Below are 19567 nucleotides of genomic sequence, written 5' to 3'. Positions count from 1 at the left end.
TTCACATAGATTATGATATCAGGCAGAGAGATTTTAGGAGGCAAGGAGAAGAAAGATTGTTACCCAGGCACCTGTCTTGGGATTGGTAGGTGACAGTGAAGGAACAGAAATGGATGAAGGCTTTAAAAAACAAAAACAAAAACATGATACCAGAGGAGTAATGGCCTAGTTTGGAAGTTGCAAAGGGAGCTTAGAGAATACTTCTCCCCACCCATCCCTGGTTCTTGGGTACTGGGAAAAGTCTCTTCTAGAAGAAAGGGAGTCTTCCAAGAAGAGTTCAAGCTCAGTTAAGTAACAAAGGCGGAGAAAGCATTCACAAAGGAAGCAGAATGAAGCTGTGGTTCTACATGAAAAAAAATCTATGTAGGACACAGGCCTTTATTTGAAAGTTCTATGTTACCAGTATCTTGGATATATTCACCAGATTTACCCACTCACTTAAGTGGCCTAGGAGAAACTAAAAAAACTAAGGTCATTTTGGGGTAATGATGGCATAAGGCAAAATTTTGGTACATTTTACCACGTATGACTCCAGATCTATTTTGCAACAAGCTTCCCTACATTCCCAGAGTACATACGAATGTTTTCTTTTGCTCTTCTCTACTTTCTGCCTTATTTACGTGCTGGCATTTACCTCCTTTCTCTTAAGTAACATTATATATCCCTATGAAGTTCCCTTCTGTATTCCATAGTATATTCCATTGAGTTTGTCCAAATGGGAAATTAAAATCTCAGTGAGTAACTTAGACATTTTCCAAGCTAAACCCGTGGTAGCCATGTTCCATGGGGCTGCGTTGAAGACTTCAGACCCACTTTCCCACATGGGGCAGGTGAGTGGCCCTCTGGTCAGGCACGTGTCCCAGTTTGGTTTTATAACTGTTCAAAGAAACCTTCGAATTGACCTTCTGTCCGTTTGCTTGGAAGAGTACCTGAAAGTGCCCTTAATCAACAGTACTGAACTTTAGGACATTGGTGTGCTTCTAGCCTCAGAACACTCTGCCATTCAATTACTATAACAAACTTGCATGTAAGAACAATTTGGCATAGAAAATGGCCTAAAGGACATACAATCCATGTCTCCGAAATTTATCTTTGGAGCAAACTCAAGAGCTACTTGCTAGATTTGGGTTGTTTGGGTCAATGTAGAGTTGTCTTTCCTAAACAATGCTGGGGTATCACTCTGTTGTAACACCACAGTGAAGTGTGATCACAGTGCAGGATGTTGTGACCAACACTATATTAAACTTGTTGCAATTATTATATGGATGCTGCTGAGGGCGCAGCCCTTAATATCACGGTACCCTAATTTATTAAGCATCCATTGATGAAACTCCACATGGCTCCTCCTGAGCTTCTGGTGTGTTTTCCATTGTAGATTCTGTTAATTTTGTTACTCTGCAGGGCTCCTTTGTTCTGCCTGCTTGGAGGTTCAAAATGAAATGTGTGATCTGATTGTATCGATTGTATAGACTGTTATATTAGGCGTTGGATGTACTGAACCTTCCACTTGTTTTTATTATATACTTATTTCACTTCATTTAAAAATTTTCTTAATCTAATATATGTATTGAATGTGTCTCTGAAGTGCCTAAAATCCTATTTTGAAAGAAGGAAGATCTGTATAGAAATAAATTTGGGGCCTTCAGTCAGAGAGCCACCCACATCTTGAACTCGTCATGCTAATGAACTGAGAACTTGAAATACCTTTTACAAGGATACTTCCCCTTGAAGGCCCTGGAATTTGTGATTAGTTGTATGGAGGCTGCCATACTGCTAAGTTTATTTGGCTCCTTTTCCTTTTCCTCTCCTTTTCCTTTCATCTGTCATAACTTTCCCGACTTTATTCAGTTCTTCACATGGTCCTCAAAGTCCGTCTTCTGAAGCGTAGCTCTGATGATATCTACCTCTTCATTAAAAACAAATCCTCAGATATTTTTTATTGCTTACAGGAAAGAGGCCAAATCTTACTCATTTGTTTGTACTCAGGACTTAGAATGGGCCTAGAATATAATAGGCAGCTGATGAACATTTGTTGAATGAATTATATTACATAAGATAATGCATATAAGCCATTAGTAGAGAATTTGGTACAAAGCATACACAGTATAATTCATTTCTCAATCACTTTCCCTTCCTATCAGGCTTGAACCCACTTTTCCCACTTCATGTCCCACCGCTGTGGCTTTAAGCATCACTGACTTGTAATTTCATGCACATAACATACATATCTATGCCTGTGGAGATTTCATAATTCTACTATTTCTTTCTACAATGCAATCTCTTCTTGAAATGCATCCTTGCCAAAATTTAGGGAAAAGAATACACATTCCTGGTAATGTTGGTACTAACCTAGTTGGCCATTTCTGGCATCTTTCACATGAAATTACATGTTCTTCTTAATTGGAAAAGCTCCTTAAAATGAACTAAAACATACTTTCATTAATAAATGCCTGAGCAATGATAAAACTTTTGGATTTGAATGGATAGTTTTTATTCATGCATAGCCAGTTGTTTAACATTTTATTTCATTATGTCGCCCTCTACAGGAAAGTTTAAAATACATTTTGGAAAATTTTACAATCAAAGAAAGGATGGATGATTTATTCATTTCATGAAAACTCAGCCCAAGGCTACTGACAGCTGCAATTCTCCTAGCCACTTCCACATAATTTTTAAAATGTGAAGGCCAGGAATGGTGTTGTTGACATTAATTTCAGGACAAGGAAGAGAAGGACTAGGTATCTCTGGAGGAATCTCGGGGGGGATAAACAAAGACACACGTGCAATGTTAGAGATTTCTGACTTCAGGTTGGCCTTATCAACAGCCTGAACAGCAATGAAGAGATCTGTGCCATTTTCAAAAGTGATGTTTTCTGGTGTAAACACAAAGACTTCCTCAGAGTTGGCCTCCTTCGGGATGAGATCAGATGTGTTCACTTGAATAGAATCATTGAACTTGTCTCTCAGATCAAGAATATTTGCACTTATTCTAATGATATACTTGTGAGCTGAAAAGAAAAAAAAAGTTTGTGGCATGTGATTCTCAAGTTGTAAAGAAGTTTAAAAGTCTATTAGAAACTATATCACCATCCCCTATGTTCCAATGAATAAATGTAATTCATGGTCCATATTTATAAGTATTGGTATACTTTTTACATTCTCGTTTGTGTATCTTGACAGAGTGATAAATATAAAACTGGATCAGGCATGACCAAAAGCCTTGGTCCGTATTTCTGTGCATGCTGCATGCACCTGACTGAGAAAGGAAGTTTTAAAATTACTGCTTATTGCTTTATTACTTATAGAGGAGATTTTGGTAGTGGTGGTTCTCAAATTTTAATGTGCATACAGAACACCCAGGGATCTTAAAATGCAGATTATGGTTCAGTAGGTCTGGTTGGGGACTGGGGTTCTACATTTCTAACAAGATTCATGTGATGCCCATGCTGCAATCCAAAGACTACACGGTGCAGCAAAAATCTAGTAGGTTTCTTCCAAAGGCCAGTTCTGCTCCTTAGCAATCTATGCTCCACTCCCAATCCTTTCCAAGAGTTGTTTCTAAAAATGGGGTTTATTAAAGGACAGCTTGGCAATATTTCAAAAACAAAACAAAACCCTAAGGATTGCCTGTTACTGGTTGAAGCCTCTTAAAACTTAAAGTACGCCAGTTTTTCGGGTTCCAAACCTCTCATATTTAAAAATCCTAACCTTTCATTTCAGAGGACATTCAAGAGCCCTCTTGCCTTCTGCCTTCCACATGCATCACAACACACCTGCCTGCCTCACCTTCTTTTGCACCCCTGCGTGGCTGCTAAACTCCTTTACAGGGTGCATACCACATTCTGCTTACCTCTTCCATGATCATAATCGTCTCCAGGAGCTGTCCAAGTCAGATTAATAAATTTGTACCCGTGGATTTTTGCCTTAAGGTCAGTGATTTGGCAAGGTGGGAAGAGATCAGGTATGGGAGCCTGTGGGACACCAGAGGCCACAAATGAACCTCCTGAGGATGTTCTGCTGAAACACACTTGCTTGCTTTGAGGATCATCCTTATTAATTTCCGGTCTGGGTGGATTCCAGTTTACTTCACCTGCATTATATTACATTACATTATATTACATTATGTTATGTTATGCTACATTACATTGTAAGCGTTGTATGACTATACTTCCTTCTCTTTGGTTATCAGAATGCCCTCTTCCTACTGTCCCCTTTGCCTTGTTTCCTCCCATACACAAAACTAATTTTAACTATTTGGTATAAAGATCCCAAATCAGGTTGTATCTGGGGAAAAAAAAAACAGGGAATCAGACATTTTCAGGAATAACAATTCTCATAATTTATTTTCATGACATTTGTCCTGGAATTGTTTCTCTTCCCATCTCTTTGTCTATCCTGATTTTACTCTTCCTCAGTCAGTTTAAATCCTACCTCTGTTTTAAGATTTTAAGAAATCTCTTGCACCTAGGTAATACTGTTGGTTTTATTATTTTTCCTATTTATTTGCTAATCATCTGGACCATCAAGAATTGCCTTGATTATTTCTTCTATACATTTTTCTTTTCTCCATGTTCATGTTTTATCTTCCTTATTAGATTGCAGATTCTCATGAACTGTTTTATGTTGGGGTTCTAAAATGTTATGCTTTTGGAAGACTTCTTATCTTCTCATTGAATGCATGGGAACTTAGTGCCTGAAGCAATCTCAATTTTTCTCACATTGTTGTTGAAAGGTTATATAAAAGTAATCCTGGAATTCAACAAATACCCTGGCCTGGTCAGTCATTAGGGTTCTCATACTGTCTTTTCAATAAAAATATTCCATAATACCCTAACATGGCATTAGTCAGAATTTACCCTCTTATAAACTCTACTTCCTTAGCCCTTAAAATTTTTGTCTGTAGAGACAGATTGATTTTCATACCCATCAATCTCGTCTTGGGCAAAGATGAAGTGGATACGATAGCAAGTTCAGAGTTAGTATTCAATTTAACAATAGAGACTATCTCTCTTGGTATTAAGATTCATCAAAGGATAGAGGGAAAAACACTGACTTTCCAATGCCAATCCAGGTCCTGTCACAGTTAGTTCTATCACAGTTAGACTAATAGTCTCTCTAGCCTCTGTTTCTCCATCTATAGAATGGGATAATTAGGAGAAAGTAATGTCCTAATGTGAGTAAAACACTGAGCATGAGGCTAGATATAGCCACCACACCGATCTCCCCTTGCCTTCTTCCCCTAACTCAGAAAGACGAACAAATGAAAATAAACTCAGGTGAAATATATAAAAGAGCTTTGGAAGCAATAGTGTCTTTTAAAGTGTTTTTTTTTTTCTTTTCTGTGATCGCCTTTGCATCAGATACCACACGTCCTAGAATCCTCCTTTTGCTGAGCACACACCCAACCACCCAACCAAGTAAAGAGGACAGTGGGAAGCTACTTGGAGGAGCTGTTCTTATAATACACCAGCACCAACACACTCTGCCCAAGACAGAGTAGAAATTGATGGAAAGCAGGTCCTGGAACCCATGAGGACTAGTCTTGGTCCCAGTTCCAGCTCTAGTCTAGAGGATGTCTTTATTACCAAAGATGGTATAGGAATATCTGTTTCTTGGTACATAATTTCCCCGCACGCTTGCATATGGGCTCTGTGTGCTGGTTGGTTTTAGATTCATCTACTAGTCTCCCTGGTCTGAGCAAGAGAAAGGAGACAGTGGACTTGCGATACTGATATATAAAATAAGCCCTAAATTTCCTTATTCTATGGAAATGCCAATATCAGTGGAAAGAGCTTCATTACAAAATATTTAAAAATGGGGCGCCTGGGTGGTTTAGTCGGTTGAGCATCCCACTTCAGCTTAGGTCATGATCTCAGGGTTTGTGAATTTGAGCCCTGCGTCAGGCTCTGTGCTGACAGCTCAGAGCCTGGACCCTGCTTCGGATACTATGTCTCCTCCTCTTTCTGCCCCTCCCATGCTCATGCTCTGTCTCTGTCTCTTAATAATAAATAAATGTTTAAAAAATTAAAAACAAATGTTTTAAAATTTATTAAAAATAATAGCAAACATTTATTGAACATTATTATTTACCAGCAACAGCTTATTAGATGTATTTCCTTGTTTGTTCCTCACAGCCACCATATGAGGTGGTTACCATTATTATTCCTATTTTACAAGTGAGGAAAATGAAGCACAAAGAGATTACCTAAAATACTTTATTTGCTAGAGGGCTATAATATGAACCCAGGCAGTTGAAAGCTACTTTCAATCTATTGGTTTTCAAGTGGAGGTTATTTTGCCTCTTAGAGGACAGTGGATGATGTCTGGAGACATTTTTGATTGTCATGACTGTGGGGGTTGCTTCTGATAACTAGTGAGTAGAGGGCAGAAATGCTAGTAAACATCCTACAATGCAAATGACAGCCCTCACAACAAAGAATTATGTGTCCCAAAATGTCAGTAGTTTTAATACTGAGAAACCCTGAAATTAAATTACACCATTCTCCTCACAGGCTTAATGGTTTTCTCTTGATCTCAAGCCTTTTACTCAAGTCAGATGTGTTATTACAAACTTCTTACCATTCTCAATCCAGCCAGGTATGTACATGGCTCCATTCTGCTGGGGTATCAACCTCTGACTGGCTGCGTTTATTCCTCCAAGAGCCCACACTTTCACACTGTATCTACCATTTGCATTGTAAGCTGTAAAATACCTTGAATAGACGCCATCATCCTTAGTAGCATCAGCACCTTGACAGGGAAATGAAGGAATTAATGAATATCCTAAAGGCAGCTGGGCATTTGTATATTTCCAACTTATAGAAGGTTAAAATTTTTCAAAGCAAGGATAATGTCACACTATCTCCAAGAGAGTTTAGGATTTGATTGTGTTAAGAATGAGATCTACTTTTTCTTTTCGTGTGTGTGTGTGTGTGTGTGTGTGTGTGTAGCTTTATGTGTGTATATTTTGTCTTCCTGAATTGTTATCTTTCTTTTTGAAATCTGACATCATGCCGCATGTCTCTGCTACATCCAACATAGCACAAGGTAACTATTCAATAAGTATCTTTTGAACTGAATTGAATTGCTGTACATTACTGGGGAGAAAAAAATGTTATATGATTATTTTTTTTTTAATTCATGATTTCTCACTAGGGTAGATTTAGGTAGGCAATTCATTTACAGAATTTGTTCTAGTAAGATTACTTGCATCATAGTAATGTTCCTTCTAAAAAGAAATGTAGAATTCTCTTTCTCTCACTCTCTGTATTAGATTCTTTAAAAAATAATGGACAATAATTTCACTTTGGGGGCAAGCTAATACAGAGTCTACATACACAGAGAAGTAGCATTTGAATTTATATCTGCTGTTTTCTAAATACGAAAGCCTCAGTTTCTTCATCTGTAATGTATGGTTTATATCTCAAAAGTGTGTAATGAAGATAAAAATGAAGATAACGTAAGATAGTTATTACTTTTCCTCCTTCCCTTTTAGGGAGTGTAGAATATCCTCTGACAACTCCCTAGAGTCTCTGAGTTTATTGAGCTTAAACCACTAATGTGTTTGGCCTTTGTGGAAGCAAAAGATAGGCCTGTCTTCATGTTTTCCAACATTTTAAAATATAGGAATTGTGGGGAAGCAGAGAGCTCTCCCAACCAGACCCCCAGTAGTGGACCCCCTGCTTCTAACTATCCTCATCAGACCATGGCCTCTTTCTGTTTTCTTGGTTGCTTTTTGGAAAAGAAAGATGTATTTTCCAATTTTTTGAATGGTTACCTGCTCCATTGTCCAATAATTCCAGGGTAACTGTTTTACCATTCACTGATTCTATTATGGCTGTGACAGTGGCCCTGAGGATCGGTGAGGCTCCTTGATGAATCTTTGCATAAACTGTCATAGCGCTAGGGAATTTTCCTGTGTTTTTGTTAATTTTAGAGGTCACTGTAATTGGAGGCACAGTAGCACTTGATGGACGGGAAGTGACAGTCAGAGTCAGGGTTTGTGAGCTTGCTTGCAGACTGTAACTCCAAATGCCAACCTAATCAAAACAAATGGAGACATTTCCAATTAATAACCATAGGTGACACAGACATGACTTCAATGCCACCTATAGGAAAAGCTTATCTGATACAAGCATTTTACAAGCATATCGAAGAAGATCTTTGATATTCTGTCAGCCAAGGGAAACTTAGGTACATTTGGAATGACTACATGTCTCTTATAGTCAATAAAATTGTAATTTGGGAAAATGAGGTCAGAAAGCTGTGTCCTTATCATTGCTTGGTTTCTAAAAAGAAGTATCAAATAATTGGGTTCCTGAAGTAGAGAAAATGTTTTTCATGATCCCATAGTTTCAAGGACCATGTTGCATCTTGACTCCTACGTAATTGGAAAGTTCTCCTTTTAGTACATGGAGAAAACATCACCAATTTCCTTTCTCTTGATTTTCTGTCATACTAATGAGACAGAGAATTAGATGGAGAATTTTCCGTGTTCTCCCTTTCATTCAATACTAACTCTCCTTTTAGCAACCATGCACATTTAAAAAGCTATGATTTTTAAGAATCTCTTATGCTTTGGCTCTCTTCCACTCTAACCTCTTTTTTTTTTTTCCTTCCCCTCTTAAAAACTGAGAACAAACTGAGGGTTGATGGGGGGTGGGAGGGAGGGGAGGGTGGGTGATGGGTATTGAGGAGGGCACCTTTTGGGATGAGCACTGGGTGTTGTATGGAAACCAATTTGACAATAAACTTCATATATTGAAATAAATAAATAAATAAATAAATAAATAAATATGAGAATATATTTCAAAAAATAAAAATAGAAAATAAATAAATAAAAAGCTATGATTATTTTGTCCAAATGTGAGAAGGATAAAACCTGGCCCCATACCTTGGCAGTGCCTGGGATTTGGAGGTAGGCCATTTTGGTGTTTGCGTCCACTACAAAGCCATCCTGTTTCTTTTTACTAGGATCCCACAGAAGGATTTGGGGAGGCTGTTTTGTCCAGGTGATGAGAAATAAAGTGTCTTTCCCCACAGTGCTGTCCACAAGCACTGTGCCGTTCATCCACTGATTGTTCTGGAGGGTTAATCCCTTACTCTCAAGCTGTTAAGAAAAACAACTCTTTACATACTGGAGAATAGAGCCTGCATCACACAGTCTCTTCCACTTTGCTTCCAGCTCTCAGTTGCCCCATTAAAAGCTTTCAGTGATGCCTGAGTTCTTGGTTTGGCACTTAGGTCTAGTCATGATTGAATTTTAAATTACCTTTCTTCCAATCTTAGCTTCCAAGATGTATATTCCTATACCCAAACCAGACTACTTCCCCAAATGACACTCATGAATCCATGACTCTGACTTTATTATACTCTGCTTTTCCTGGAAATCTGTATGTTAATCTCCTTTTGTTCAAGCTTATCAATCCTCCAAAATTTGGTTCAAATGTCACTTTCTCTGTGAAACTTTCTCTGACATCCATCTGACTTACTAGCTGAGAATAATCTTTCCCTCTTGTGAGTTCCCATAGAATCTTGATTCTATCAGTCCTTTGATATTCTCAGAGTGTGTTTTGCTTTATACCTACTAGTGTTTATACCTCATCTTGTTTACTAGACTATAAACTCTTAAGGGGACTGACTGGGACTTTTTTTTCCATCCACATATGGATCATTTGGGTTGCAGATAATCGATTACTAGGTCAAGTGTTATTGCAGGCCCTGTGAAGATAAATGAAGTAAGTCAAGGGCCAAGGCAGATTTGCTGTTTGGAGCAGAATGAAGGAATGGTAGAGCAGGAACTGTGGTGGGGAAGACTTAACGGGACTTTTACAGAGAATGTGACCTCAAGGATTGTCTCCTAGGTAATTATTTCTCATCCTTAAACTGATATCTATGAGAAGACAGGGTGACCTGTGATGGGATCAGATTTTCTAATTTCGTAGGTAGTTTTGATCTTGGATGTGGAGAAAGTGAAGGGCTCTTAGATATGATTTTTATGGCAGGTAGGTAAATGAGTTCTGCTCATTTCTCTATTTCTCTCCCCGTTAGGTTTCCAAAATACAAAAATAATGGTCAGAAACTGCCTGATTATGAACTTGTCCTTTCATCAGTGTAATTACTTTTTTTCAGACACCATCCTCCAATTTCCAGACTGGACTCCTGAGTTTAATTTTTTGAATCTGAGCTAGGATTACCCAAATGAGTATAGTCTTCTCTAATTGAATAAATGCTACACTGGTAGCCCAGAAAGCCTGTTGCTTCAAAATTTGTCATTATTTGGTTTTGACATTACAGTATTCCTTTACGTTTGTCCAAATTTTCACAATAAAATTGTGAAATCACGATGAAATTATCACAATAAAACTCATAATTCACACACATGTGAGTTCTGATTGTTCACTCTGAGGTTTAAAAATTCATAGGAGTAGCTTTTGAAACTATTCAAGGAAAACATTTAAAATACATTTGTTCTTTTCGTAAAAAATAGCCTCAAGACTTTTGAAAGAAAATTTGGTTTTCTTTAAATTTTAGAACCAGAAGGGTCCAAGAATGTTTTCTGGTTCATACCTGGCTGAGGTCCAGAAAGATGAAGTTCTTAACTCACAGTTATAGAGTCAATGGCAGGCCCAGGCCCAGGATCCAGGTGTCTTGACTGACATCATGGGCTTTTCACAGAACAAAACACTTTCCACCCATTATAAGAAACTCTTGGCAAATATAAGGGGTTTGAGGTAATGGAAAAATAGAGCAAGTAATCCCTGAACACTTACTTGTTCCAGAAAATTTGTTTTAAGATGATCTACTGTGAAGAAAATTCTGACCCAATTATATTGCTATGGGTGCTTGTTAGCAGATGTTAAAAATGAATTCTTGGACCTATTATATTTTATGTTGCTGGTTTCCATGAGGAAGTCAGTTAGCATTGTTTCCAAACAAGTAAACACTAATTGCTTTGTTTAAATAAGTAGTGTTGCATTTTAGGAATAATGTCTAATGTCAGGCTGAAACTTCTATTTTTAATTTTAATCTACTACTAGAAGAATATAGTACTTAGGAGTTTTAACCATTAAACTCTCCATCTTGGCTATGATTATTTATAAACATGAAAAACCAAAGAGTAAAAATTCTGACCTGGATAGAGCGCTGGGAGTCAGCTCCATTTCCAGATGAAAGGGCTCCAAAAGCATCAATGAGGCCGTTGTTCTGAGCCTGATCTGAAGCATATGTCTGTAAACCTCCTAAAATACAATTACATTATCAGAAGTTGTTTTCTAGAAAGCAAGTATTTGCAGCATTTTAGCTATTGTTAAGACAGCAGAATATGTGAAATATTTTGTTGCATTATTAAGGTATTAATTGATCAATATCAAATAGGCATCCAGATGAACTCAGAAGCTGCTACTAATTTTTTAATCATACTAAATAATAGCTTCAGCAACATCTCAGTTGCCCAACTATGTCAATTATTTGTAAAGCAGCCATGGATCTCTGATAGGTCAAAAATAATATAAAATTTCATGTTTTAAAAGTCATGCACTTTCATATAAGAGAATTCATTAAGCCTTATTCCAAGCCTATTGATTTATTCTTATTTTAGACATAATCCTAACAAGCTTCAATTTTGAGTTTTCCCCTAAATCATAAAACATGTATATGTAGCAACAGCAAGAAATAACAGCTGACAAAGAACAGTTATAGAAAAGTATAATATGTAGTAAAAAAAAAGATTATAAACCAGGTCTTGCAGTCTTGGGCTATTTAGAACATATGTAACTAAGATAGTTGATGTGAAAGTACTTTTAAACTATTAATGCCATCCAAAGTTTAAGGTAAGTATTTTGGTAATGTTCTTGGAGCCTCACTCAGATACCCTTACCTAGACAAGTGAATCTCTCCCCAGCTGCTCTGAGTGTTAGCTGCTAATGGCAGATAGCTACCCCTTTGTCCAGAGAGTTGCCTTACCCAAAGAGGCTATACTTGCCAGAGAAATAACATGTCCCTTCACCTCCAACTTGCCTCAACTCTTCATAGCCACTGACTGATGGACACAGTGCTACAAAAGGTCAGCGCTTTTACCTCAAGATTGCACCAGGTGTGTGATGCAATTCCAGATCGAAAGCCCGCTGTGGGCTTAGACTTCAGCTAGACTCTAAATCCATTTCTGTGCTTACGTCTTTCCCCTGCCCTATCCTATTTTCAATTCTCCTGTTCTCCTGAGGGCTCTCCTTCTATAACTCCCTGTCTCAGGCTCTGTTTCTAGGAAACCCAACTTAAGACAAGTAAGCAGTCTTAAGCAGATAGGAGCAAGCAGTCCTATCATTTTACCTGCCTCAGAAGGCAGCTCACATAATAATTGATATGCATAATCCTGGCCCTAAGTTAAAAAAAAATGTGCCCATTTACTCTGCTAAAGAAGCCAGGCATATATGGAATCTATGTTAAACATCTGTCTCTGTATGTGAGTTAGAAGCACAAAATATTAATGTCTTATGGAGAAACTGCATTGTTTTCTACATTTTCAGAGTGATCTCCTCTCTGTGTGGTTCAGTAGACCCTTTGCTCTACCTCTGCTACTCCTTATTAAAGTCTCTGCTTGGAGGTCATCCTCCTGGAACCTTCTTCCCTCAATAAAGTCAAGGATTTCTATTCTTTCTTTTTATTCAAGTGCTTTCTACTGCTAATATGGTACTTGTATCATGGTATTATGTGGTTAGTGGCTTGTCATCTGTCCCCCCTGGGTCTCTTAGCCAGCTGAAAACTGGAAGAGAGTGGTTCCTGGGTAACCTATTAGATTCTATCCAGTCCTCACAAAGTGTCTGGGAGGAGAGACCTGCATCCTAACTAGAGTGCTGTGCTGATTCCCATCTTCCTCCAGACTGCCCTAATCCTAGAACCAAGGCCTTAAAATAAATGGGTAGAGTTAGTTCTAATGGTCACTTGGGAGGAAGGGCAGGTAGTTGGTTAATAAGATTATCCCTCTCTCTCTCTATCCCACCCTTCTCCTTCTCCTTCTCCTCAGTTCACTGGAGCTTGCAGTGCAGTAGAAGTGACAATTCAGTGGGATGCAGCAGGCCACTCTTCACCTGTCATTTTAGACAGCTCCTCTAGTTCTTTTGCTGCTGAGGGTCCTAGGGCGACTGTGTGGATGATGGCTCCGCTTTGTTTCACCTCGTTAAAGCATGAGCTTATCGTGTTATCCTCCCCATCAGTCAGTAGCACGATTTCAGATCCATCTGTTGAGTATTTCTTCCTAATAACCTGAGAACATAATTCAGGGCATGAGTTATCAGGGTGCCCAAGGTGTTGGGAAAACTCATTTAAAGGGAAATGCCAGAGGCAATAAACGAGTGCCTGAGAATGGTCACATATCTTTCTATCTTGAAATGATTAATTTTAAATCAACAACTTTCATGGAACTTGACAGTAGTGTTTTCTCTTGGTTACCCTGCTATGGAGCAGGCTCCGTTAAGAGGGATACAAGACAGTTCTAGGGATGGACACCACTGTGGAAGCAGCAAAGGAGGTTTTTCTAGTTTCTTTCACATGATCTCTCCTTGACGGGCTTTCAGAAGTTCCCAGATATTCTCAGAAACTACCTTCATTGAATGAGAATAATATTTTGGAGATATGAGACTCAGGGCAGATTTTAGCCTATAAAATGGTTGGCATTGGTTCTGACTGGTAAGTACCCGGGTCCCGTGAGTTGTTAATAGTTTTTAATATTCCCTCTAATAAAAAAATAATTTCATTACTATTAACCCACAGTTCCTAGTTGTCTTATGATCTACATTTCAACCATTTCTTATGACACAGATTAAAGCTTTTTACATTGTGTAGAACCAACCTTTTACCCATGTTGGATAAGTTACGATAGAAGGAAAATTAGATTAAAAAATAGTGATGTTCATTTCAGAAGAGGAAGGCAAGAGTCCACTCTTCCCCTAAGAAGAGTAGAAGAGAGACCCAGAAGTAGGGGAGACAAGCAATCAAGCCTAAGCAATCTTCTCTGGACCAGACTGTCAGAAAGGGAAGGCACCTTAAGTAGCTTGAAACGAAAGCTAAGAACAGAGGGGACTTCTGCCCCACTTTGTTTGGACTCTGAGAGAGGGCTGCCACACAAGGAAAGAGGGAAGAACTACGACTGCTGCTGCATGTAGGAGTCCAGAGCCCACGATCCTCTCAGCCATGGCTGTGGCCTTGATTTGACTAAGTTGCAGAGCCTGAGAGGCCAGGGAAAGGGCTTCATTTGGATTCTTGTGTCCTACTCCCCATCACTGCTACATGCCATGGAAAACATGCAGAAGTTCCCACATACACCGTAGGGAAGACAGAAATGGGCAGATAAGAGAACAGGTCATCTTGCCAGACAGGCTGAGGGGTGTATAGTCTGCTCAGGGGTTGAATGGAGGACATGGGGTGCTCAGGGCTCTGCTCCAATAGTGAGAGCCAGAGTGGGGCTGAGTCAGCCAGGAAGGATCACTGGGCCCTGATCAAACCTGGAGAGCAAAGTCCAGTGGGCACTTCAGCAGACACAAGAGCCCAGAACAGACCTGACATGGGTCCTGCAGCAGGAAACAATGGGGAACTTAAGGACAGTGTAGGACCCAAGGCCCTTTACCTCATCACTGTAAAGTCACATATAAGCTCCTCCCACCCCACATCTGGACTCCATTGGGCAAGAGGAGCATGTAAATTCCAGTTGTGTCTCTCACACTCTCTCTCACCCATTTGAGAGGAAAATGCAGAACCAGAAGTTCTGTCTTCACCACCAGGCCATCTGGCATTAGTCATCTCCCCTAAGGTTTTGCATAGTGGGAGTTTAGTCTAACACATCAGCGATTTCAATGTCAGTTCCCCTCCTTCATTTGGTTCTTTAATCAAAGCTTGGGTGAGTGGTAGAGGCCAGAAAATCCAGATGCACACAGGCATCTGGAGAAGGGATCTGCAGCTGACTGTACAAACAATGGAAACCACTTTTAAAGAACTAAACTTCAAGGTGGAATAAAAGGTCTAGAGGAACAGACTGAATGTGAGGAAATTGTCCACATGCAACAGTGTCTGTTGTCCACATGCAACAGTGTGAGCTGGGTACTAACTATTCCTGCTGCTGATTGGGAATCTGGAACAGCCCCAATGATGTATTGTGCTCCACAGCAGGCAGAAGGCCGACCTGCCCAAGATGCCACAGATATTCTGAGACCTTAGCCAGCCAGCTTCTCTCAGCCTCTTATTCTTTGTTTCATGGGGCTAAATATCTTCTAAAGAAATATTCAATATTGGATGATATATTTGGAGCAATTAAGAATCAGGTGCTATCAGATAACTCGGTTCAATTTTATTTATTGACAAACTTCTGTATAAAAGATATTGTGCCAGCAGCCTGGGAGGTAAAGAGATAAGTCCTGTTCCTAAAGAAATTTTGCTTGAGTGAAGTACATGATTAGAAAGTAAGACAGAAGACCTAGAAGTAGTAAGAGATTTTTTTTTAAAGTTCACAGTGTTTAGAGAGATTCTCTACAGCTGAAGGAATCAGGAAAGATGTCAAGAAGTAGGTGGCGTCTGTGATGGATCTTTGAAGAATGAATGTGATTTGAATTACAGGAGAAGGAGGAGAAAGTATTCCAAGTGGGGAGCCTAGCAAAGGTGTGGAAGTGCTGAAGGACAGGTGATCCAATTTGCTTAAACATAGGACACCTGGAAGAGAATCCCTGCCACGTAAACACAGAAAGGTAGGTAGGCCCCATATTATGATAGAACTTAATATTAGAGGAAATTTGACTTAATTTGTTGAAAACAGAGAGATGTTTAGGAAACAAATTGTAAACATCGACAGATTATAGGGGAACTTGTCTTACAGCAAATGCCGATCGAAGCCCAGAGCAGATGGACGTTCCTCCTGCGGCCACGGTTGGTAAGCTTCTGGTGAGTGCATTCCTTTCCACATCACTGTTTATCTGTATGAGTTCACTTTGTACATGGGCAACACTGTCAAATGTCACCATCCCAACCCAGGACCCTTGCTCAACCGTCTGCAGAAGGAAAAGTTTGCCGGCTTGGTTCAGTCGATTAAGACGGTCACCATTCTGAATGAAGAAGTAGAAGAAAGGCAGTCAGTTGAGTTTAGATGAGCGGACTAATAACAGAACAGTCTAGAGGAAATTTGGAAATAGCTCCCTCAACACAGAGTAAATGACAACAAGCTTATTCAAGGCCTTTATATTAAATTAGATTTCTGTATTAAATTTCTCCTTTATATTTAGTAACATCTTTGGGTAGAATTTTAGGGCCTTTGTATAGGTGGCCCTAAAAGATCAAACCAAATTTGGCTTTAGTTTGATCATTAGAGCACTGCTTTAGTAACAGTTCTATAGATCTACATATTATCAGCGAAACATAAAAAATGTTAAGGCTACGCACTTTATCAGATCAGTGCTCATAAATTGAAATCTAATTTAATTTGGCAAATGAGACACTTGATGCTGAAATTTCTGTTGAATAGAGTTGAGGTGGGTGTTTCTGATGGTCGTGTTATTGTTCTAACTGTTCTGACCCTAAGGGTTGTGTTTATTCCCAACCTGTTACAAATTGCAGTCCAGATCATATCATATACAAATGTGAGACCAGAGTCCAGAAGAGTAAGACCCAGTGAACATACCGCCATGCTTCCAGACTTATCAAGGACTAAGCACACAATTCTTTGTCCTATCTGCAGCAATGAAAATGTGGGCGTGGGTGGCTGTGTCGTCATAGGAGTGGTTTTCTTAAAGTCCTCAGAATCGCTAATCACTTCCCATGTGCTTCGGAGATTGCATTTTTGGTTTTGCAGGTTTGGGGCTTCTTTATTGTGGTTTTTTTCTGTACAGAATTCAACCACCTGAAATTGTCAATAAAATTATAGAGATAAATAGTAGAGAAGGGTATTTAAATCCCTTGCCCTCCTTCCTAGTCTGCCCGGCTAACCCATCAACTTGGCTTAATCCCACAATCACTCCAGAACACTGCTGAGGGAAATTCACAGTCATAATTCAGAGTTCCAATCTCATACCATGTCTTCAACCTTATTGGATCCTTAGTGTTCGTCAGCAGTCTAGATCTGCTCTTGGCTTCCTTCCTACTTCTAAAATTTGCCATTTCAAGCCATCACCACTATCTACAAGCCACCCATTTCTTAACATTTCTCTGTTGGTACCATCCTATCTCTCCATCCTCTTACTTCCCACTCACTTACCAACACCCTACATCCCAGCTCTTTCCACTAAGATGTCCCACAGGCTCCTCAACCTTCCTGTGTTCATAATTGAACGTATGGCCTTTCCTTTAACTCTGCTTCTCCTCCTCTTGCATTTTCTAACTTTTTAAAAACATTTTTTTAACGGTTTATTTATTTTTGAGACAGGGAGAGACAGAGCATGAACAGGGGAGGGTCAGAGAGAGGGAGACACAGAATCTGAAACAGGCTCCAGGCTCTGAGCTGTCAGCACAGAGCCCGACGCGGGGCTCAAACTCACGGACCGCAAGATCATGACCTGAGCCGAAGTCGGCCGCTTAACCGACTGAACCACCCAGGCGCCCCTGCATTTTCTAACTTAAGTCACCACTATCCACACAACCACCTAAGTCAGGAAATCCTATCGTCTTCCCTCTACCAAATAACCAAGATCCATATATTTCACTCTGTCTCCAGTTCATCATTTTTCTCCTTCTCCATTGGAATCTCCCTCATTCAAGCCCTCATGGTCCGTGACTCAGACTATTTTGGTCTCCTATCTGACTTTTCCATCTTGTTTGCCCTCCAGTTGGTCCACTGTGCAGCTTCTAGAAACATCCTCTTTCTTATTTCTGTACTCAAGACCCTTTGGTGGCTAATCATTGTTCATACACTGTAATCTGGACTATTTCACAGAACAAGGAGCAATCTCTGTGTTTAGATTTTTGCATCACTCTACATCCTCACTCTGCCTGTGCATCCCAAGTCTTTTAATTTCCCCCCACTGTGATCCATAAATTCTCAAACTTGCCTTGTTTTATATCTCTATGCCTTTGCTCATGGTTCCCACTTTGTCAAGGAATTCCTTTTCCTCTGTCTTCTGCATTGTGAACTTTACCTTCATTTTCAGCCAAAAGGTCATTTTCAAATTGTTTTTTCATTTCCTACCTTCCCTCCAGAGAATTTCTACTCAGCCCTTTGGCTTTCCAATACCCCGTGGATGCTTCAGTAAGATCCCTTTAACATCGTTAGTACACTTATTCTGCTATAAACCAAATATAGCAGAAAACTGACTCATTAAATTTTGCTTCCTCAAAACTTGGTTCAGTGTCTGATACATAATAAAAGCTCAATATAAGTTTGTTGTTTTTTGAGTAACTCTAAAATCTGTGTGTCAGGTTTTTTTTTTTTTTTAATCTGCAAAAGGGTAATAGTTATTATGCAAGAATTATATGAGAACATACGGAATAGGGTCCATACTAACACAGTCAGTAAATGAAAGTTTCCTCCCCTTTCTTAAGTATTTACATTGCTAGCATTTGGGGGGATTAAAAAAGGTGGCATAGTATGCAAAGAATGTGTAACCTCATTCCTCCTCTCAGACTATTATTCACAGTATTATCATTCAATTAAAAATCCTAAATATCCAGGATTCTAGTAATATAGAAAGTAATAATTAGGTGTAAAGCACTTATTTTTTTCTGTTTTCATTCTCCAGGTCATTTTGGTAGTGTTTCCATAATATCATTATGGCTACATTTTAGCAGGGGTTCTGAAAAACTTGTATGTGAACTCCAGGCAGAGGTTCCTAAACCCGATCATGCATTAAATTTAACTTTGTGGTTAATCTAAAACATAATGAGGGCCCTCTCTCGAAAGTTTCTGAATAAGTCTAGAAATAGACTGCAAAGCCAGAGTGAAGGATGGGCCTTTTGGACCATGGTACATCACATTTTTAAAACTTACACCACATTTTTATTGACAGACTCTTGCAAGTTACTTCGCCTTCTATTTCAAAAGGAAAACATAATTTTATAGGAGACTGAAAGACAGGAGAGTCTCCCCACAAAGTCTCTCCACTGATTTTAGTTAGTGATAAACTGATGCATTTAGTTTTAGTTTATGCAAATTTGCTGATATATATATTTAACACTAATAAGGATAATTTGTCAAATTTATTATATACCAGTTGGTCATTTAAAAAAACATTAGGACACATTTAAAAACTACTTAAAATTATTAAAACTATGTTCAAACCCCTTATAGGCAGCAACACGCTTAAAGGATTCAAAATTTCAGTTAACAACCAAAAGCAAATATGCAGACTGAAAAGAGATCTCTGCAAATTAAATTTAAGGCTACTTTTTATTAATGAATAAAAATAAGTATCTAATTCTCTTGGGTAAATTTCTTAGTTAACCAAAAATTGTTGTGCTTGTCTGTCTTTAAGGATATTTGAGATGATTCTAAGCACTGAAACCACAGGCTCATGGGAGGGAGATGATAGAGTCTCACTAATGGACCTAAAGAGGGGGTGTGGGGTGCGGGGGGGGAGATAATGAATTTATCGCTGATTTT

General features: G+C 39.0%; 1 protein-coding gene across 1 annotated transcript in view; it reads right to left on the bottom strand.

Annotated features, from left to right (window-relative positions):
• Nucleotides 1-2549: 2549 nt before the first annotated feature.
• The window catches only part of CLCA1 (chloride channel accessory 1), a 30888-nt gene continuing 13870 nt past the window's right edge, over nucleotides 2550-19567 (bottom strand). Inside the window, exons 6-14 of the mRNA XM_043575489.1 lie at nucleotides 16658-16876; nucleotides 15858-16085; nucleotides 13086-13260; nucleotides 11134-11240; nucleotides 8894-9109; nucleotides 7778-8039; nucleotides 6580-6750; nucleotides 3851-4090; nucleotides 2550-3008 (exon numbers count right to left, since the gene is read on the bottom strand). Of these exons, the coding sequence (XP_043431424.1) occupies nucleotides 2620-3008; nucleotides 3851-4090; nucleotides 6580-6750; nucleotides 7778-8039; nucleotides 8894-9109; nucleotides 11134-11240; nucleotides 13086-13260; nucleotides 15858-16085; nucleotides 16658-16876 (2007 nt within the window). The 3' untranslated portion in view covers nucleotides 2550-2619. The remainder of the gene's footprint in view (nucleotides 3009-3850; nucleotides 4091-6579; nucleotides 6751-7777; nucleotides 8040-8893; nucleotides 9110-11133; nucleotides 11241-13085; nucleotides 13261-15857; nucleotides 16086-16657; nucleotides 16877-19567) is intronic.

This window comes from Prionailurus bengalensis, chromosome C1 (genome assembly GCF_016509475.1).
Source record: "Prionailurus bengalensis isolate Pbe53 chromosome C1, Fcat_Pben_1.1_paternal_pri, whole genome shotgun sequence".
NCBI lineage: Eukaryota > Metazoa > Chordata > Mammalia > Carnivora > Felidae > Prionailurus > Prionailurus bengalensis.
The sequence above is the reverse complement of the archived record's forward strand: the minus strand, read 5'-3'. Positions and strand labels throughout refer to the sequence as shown.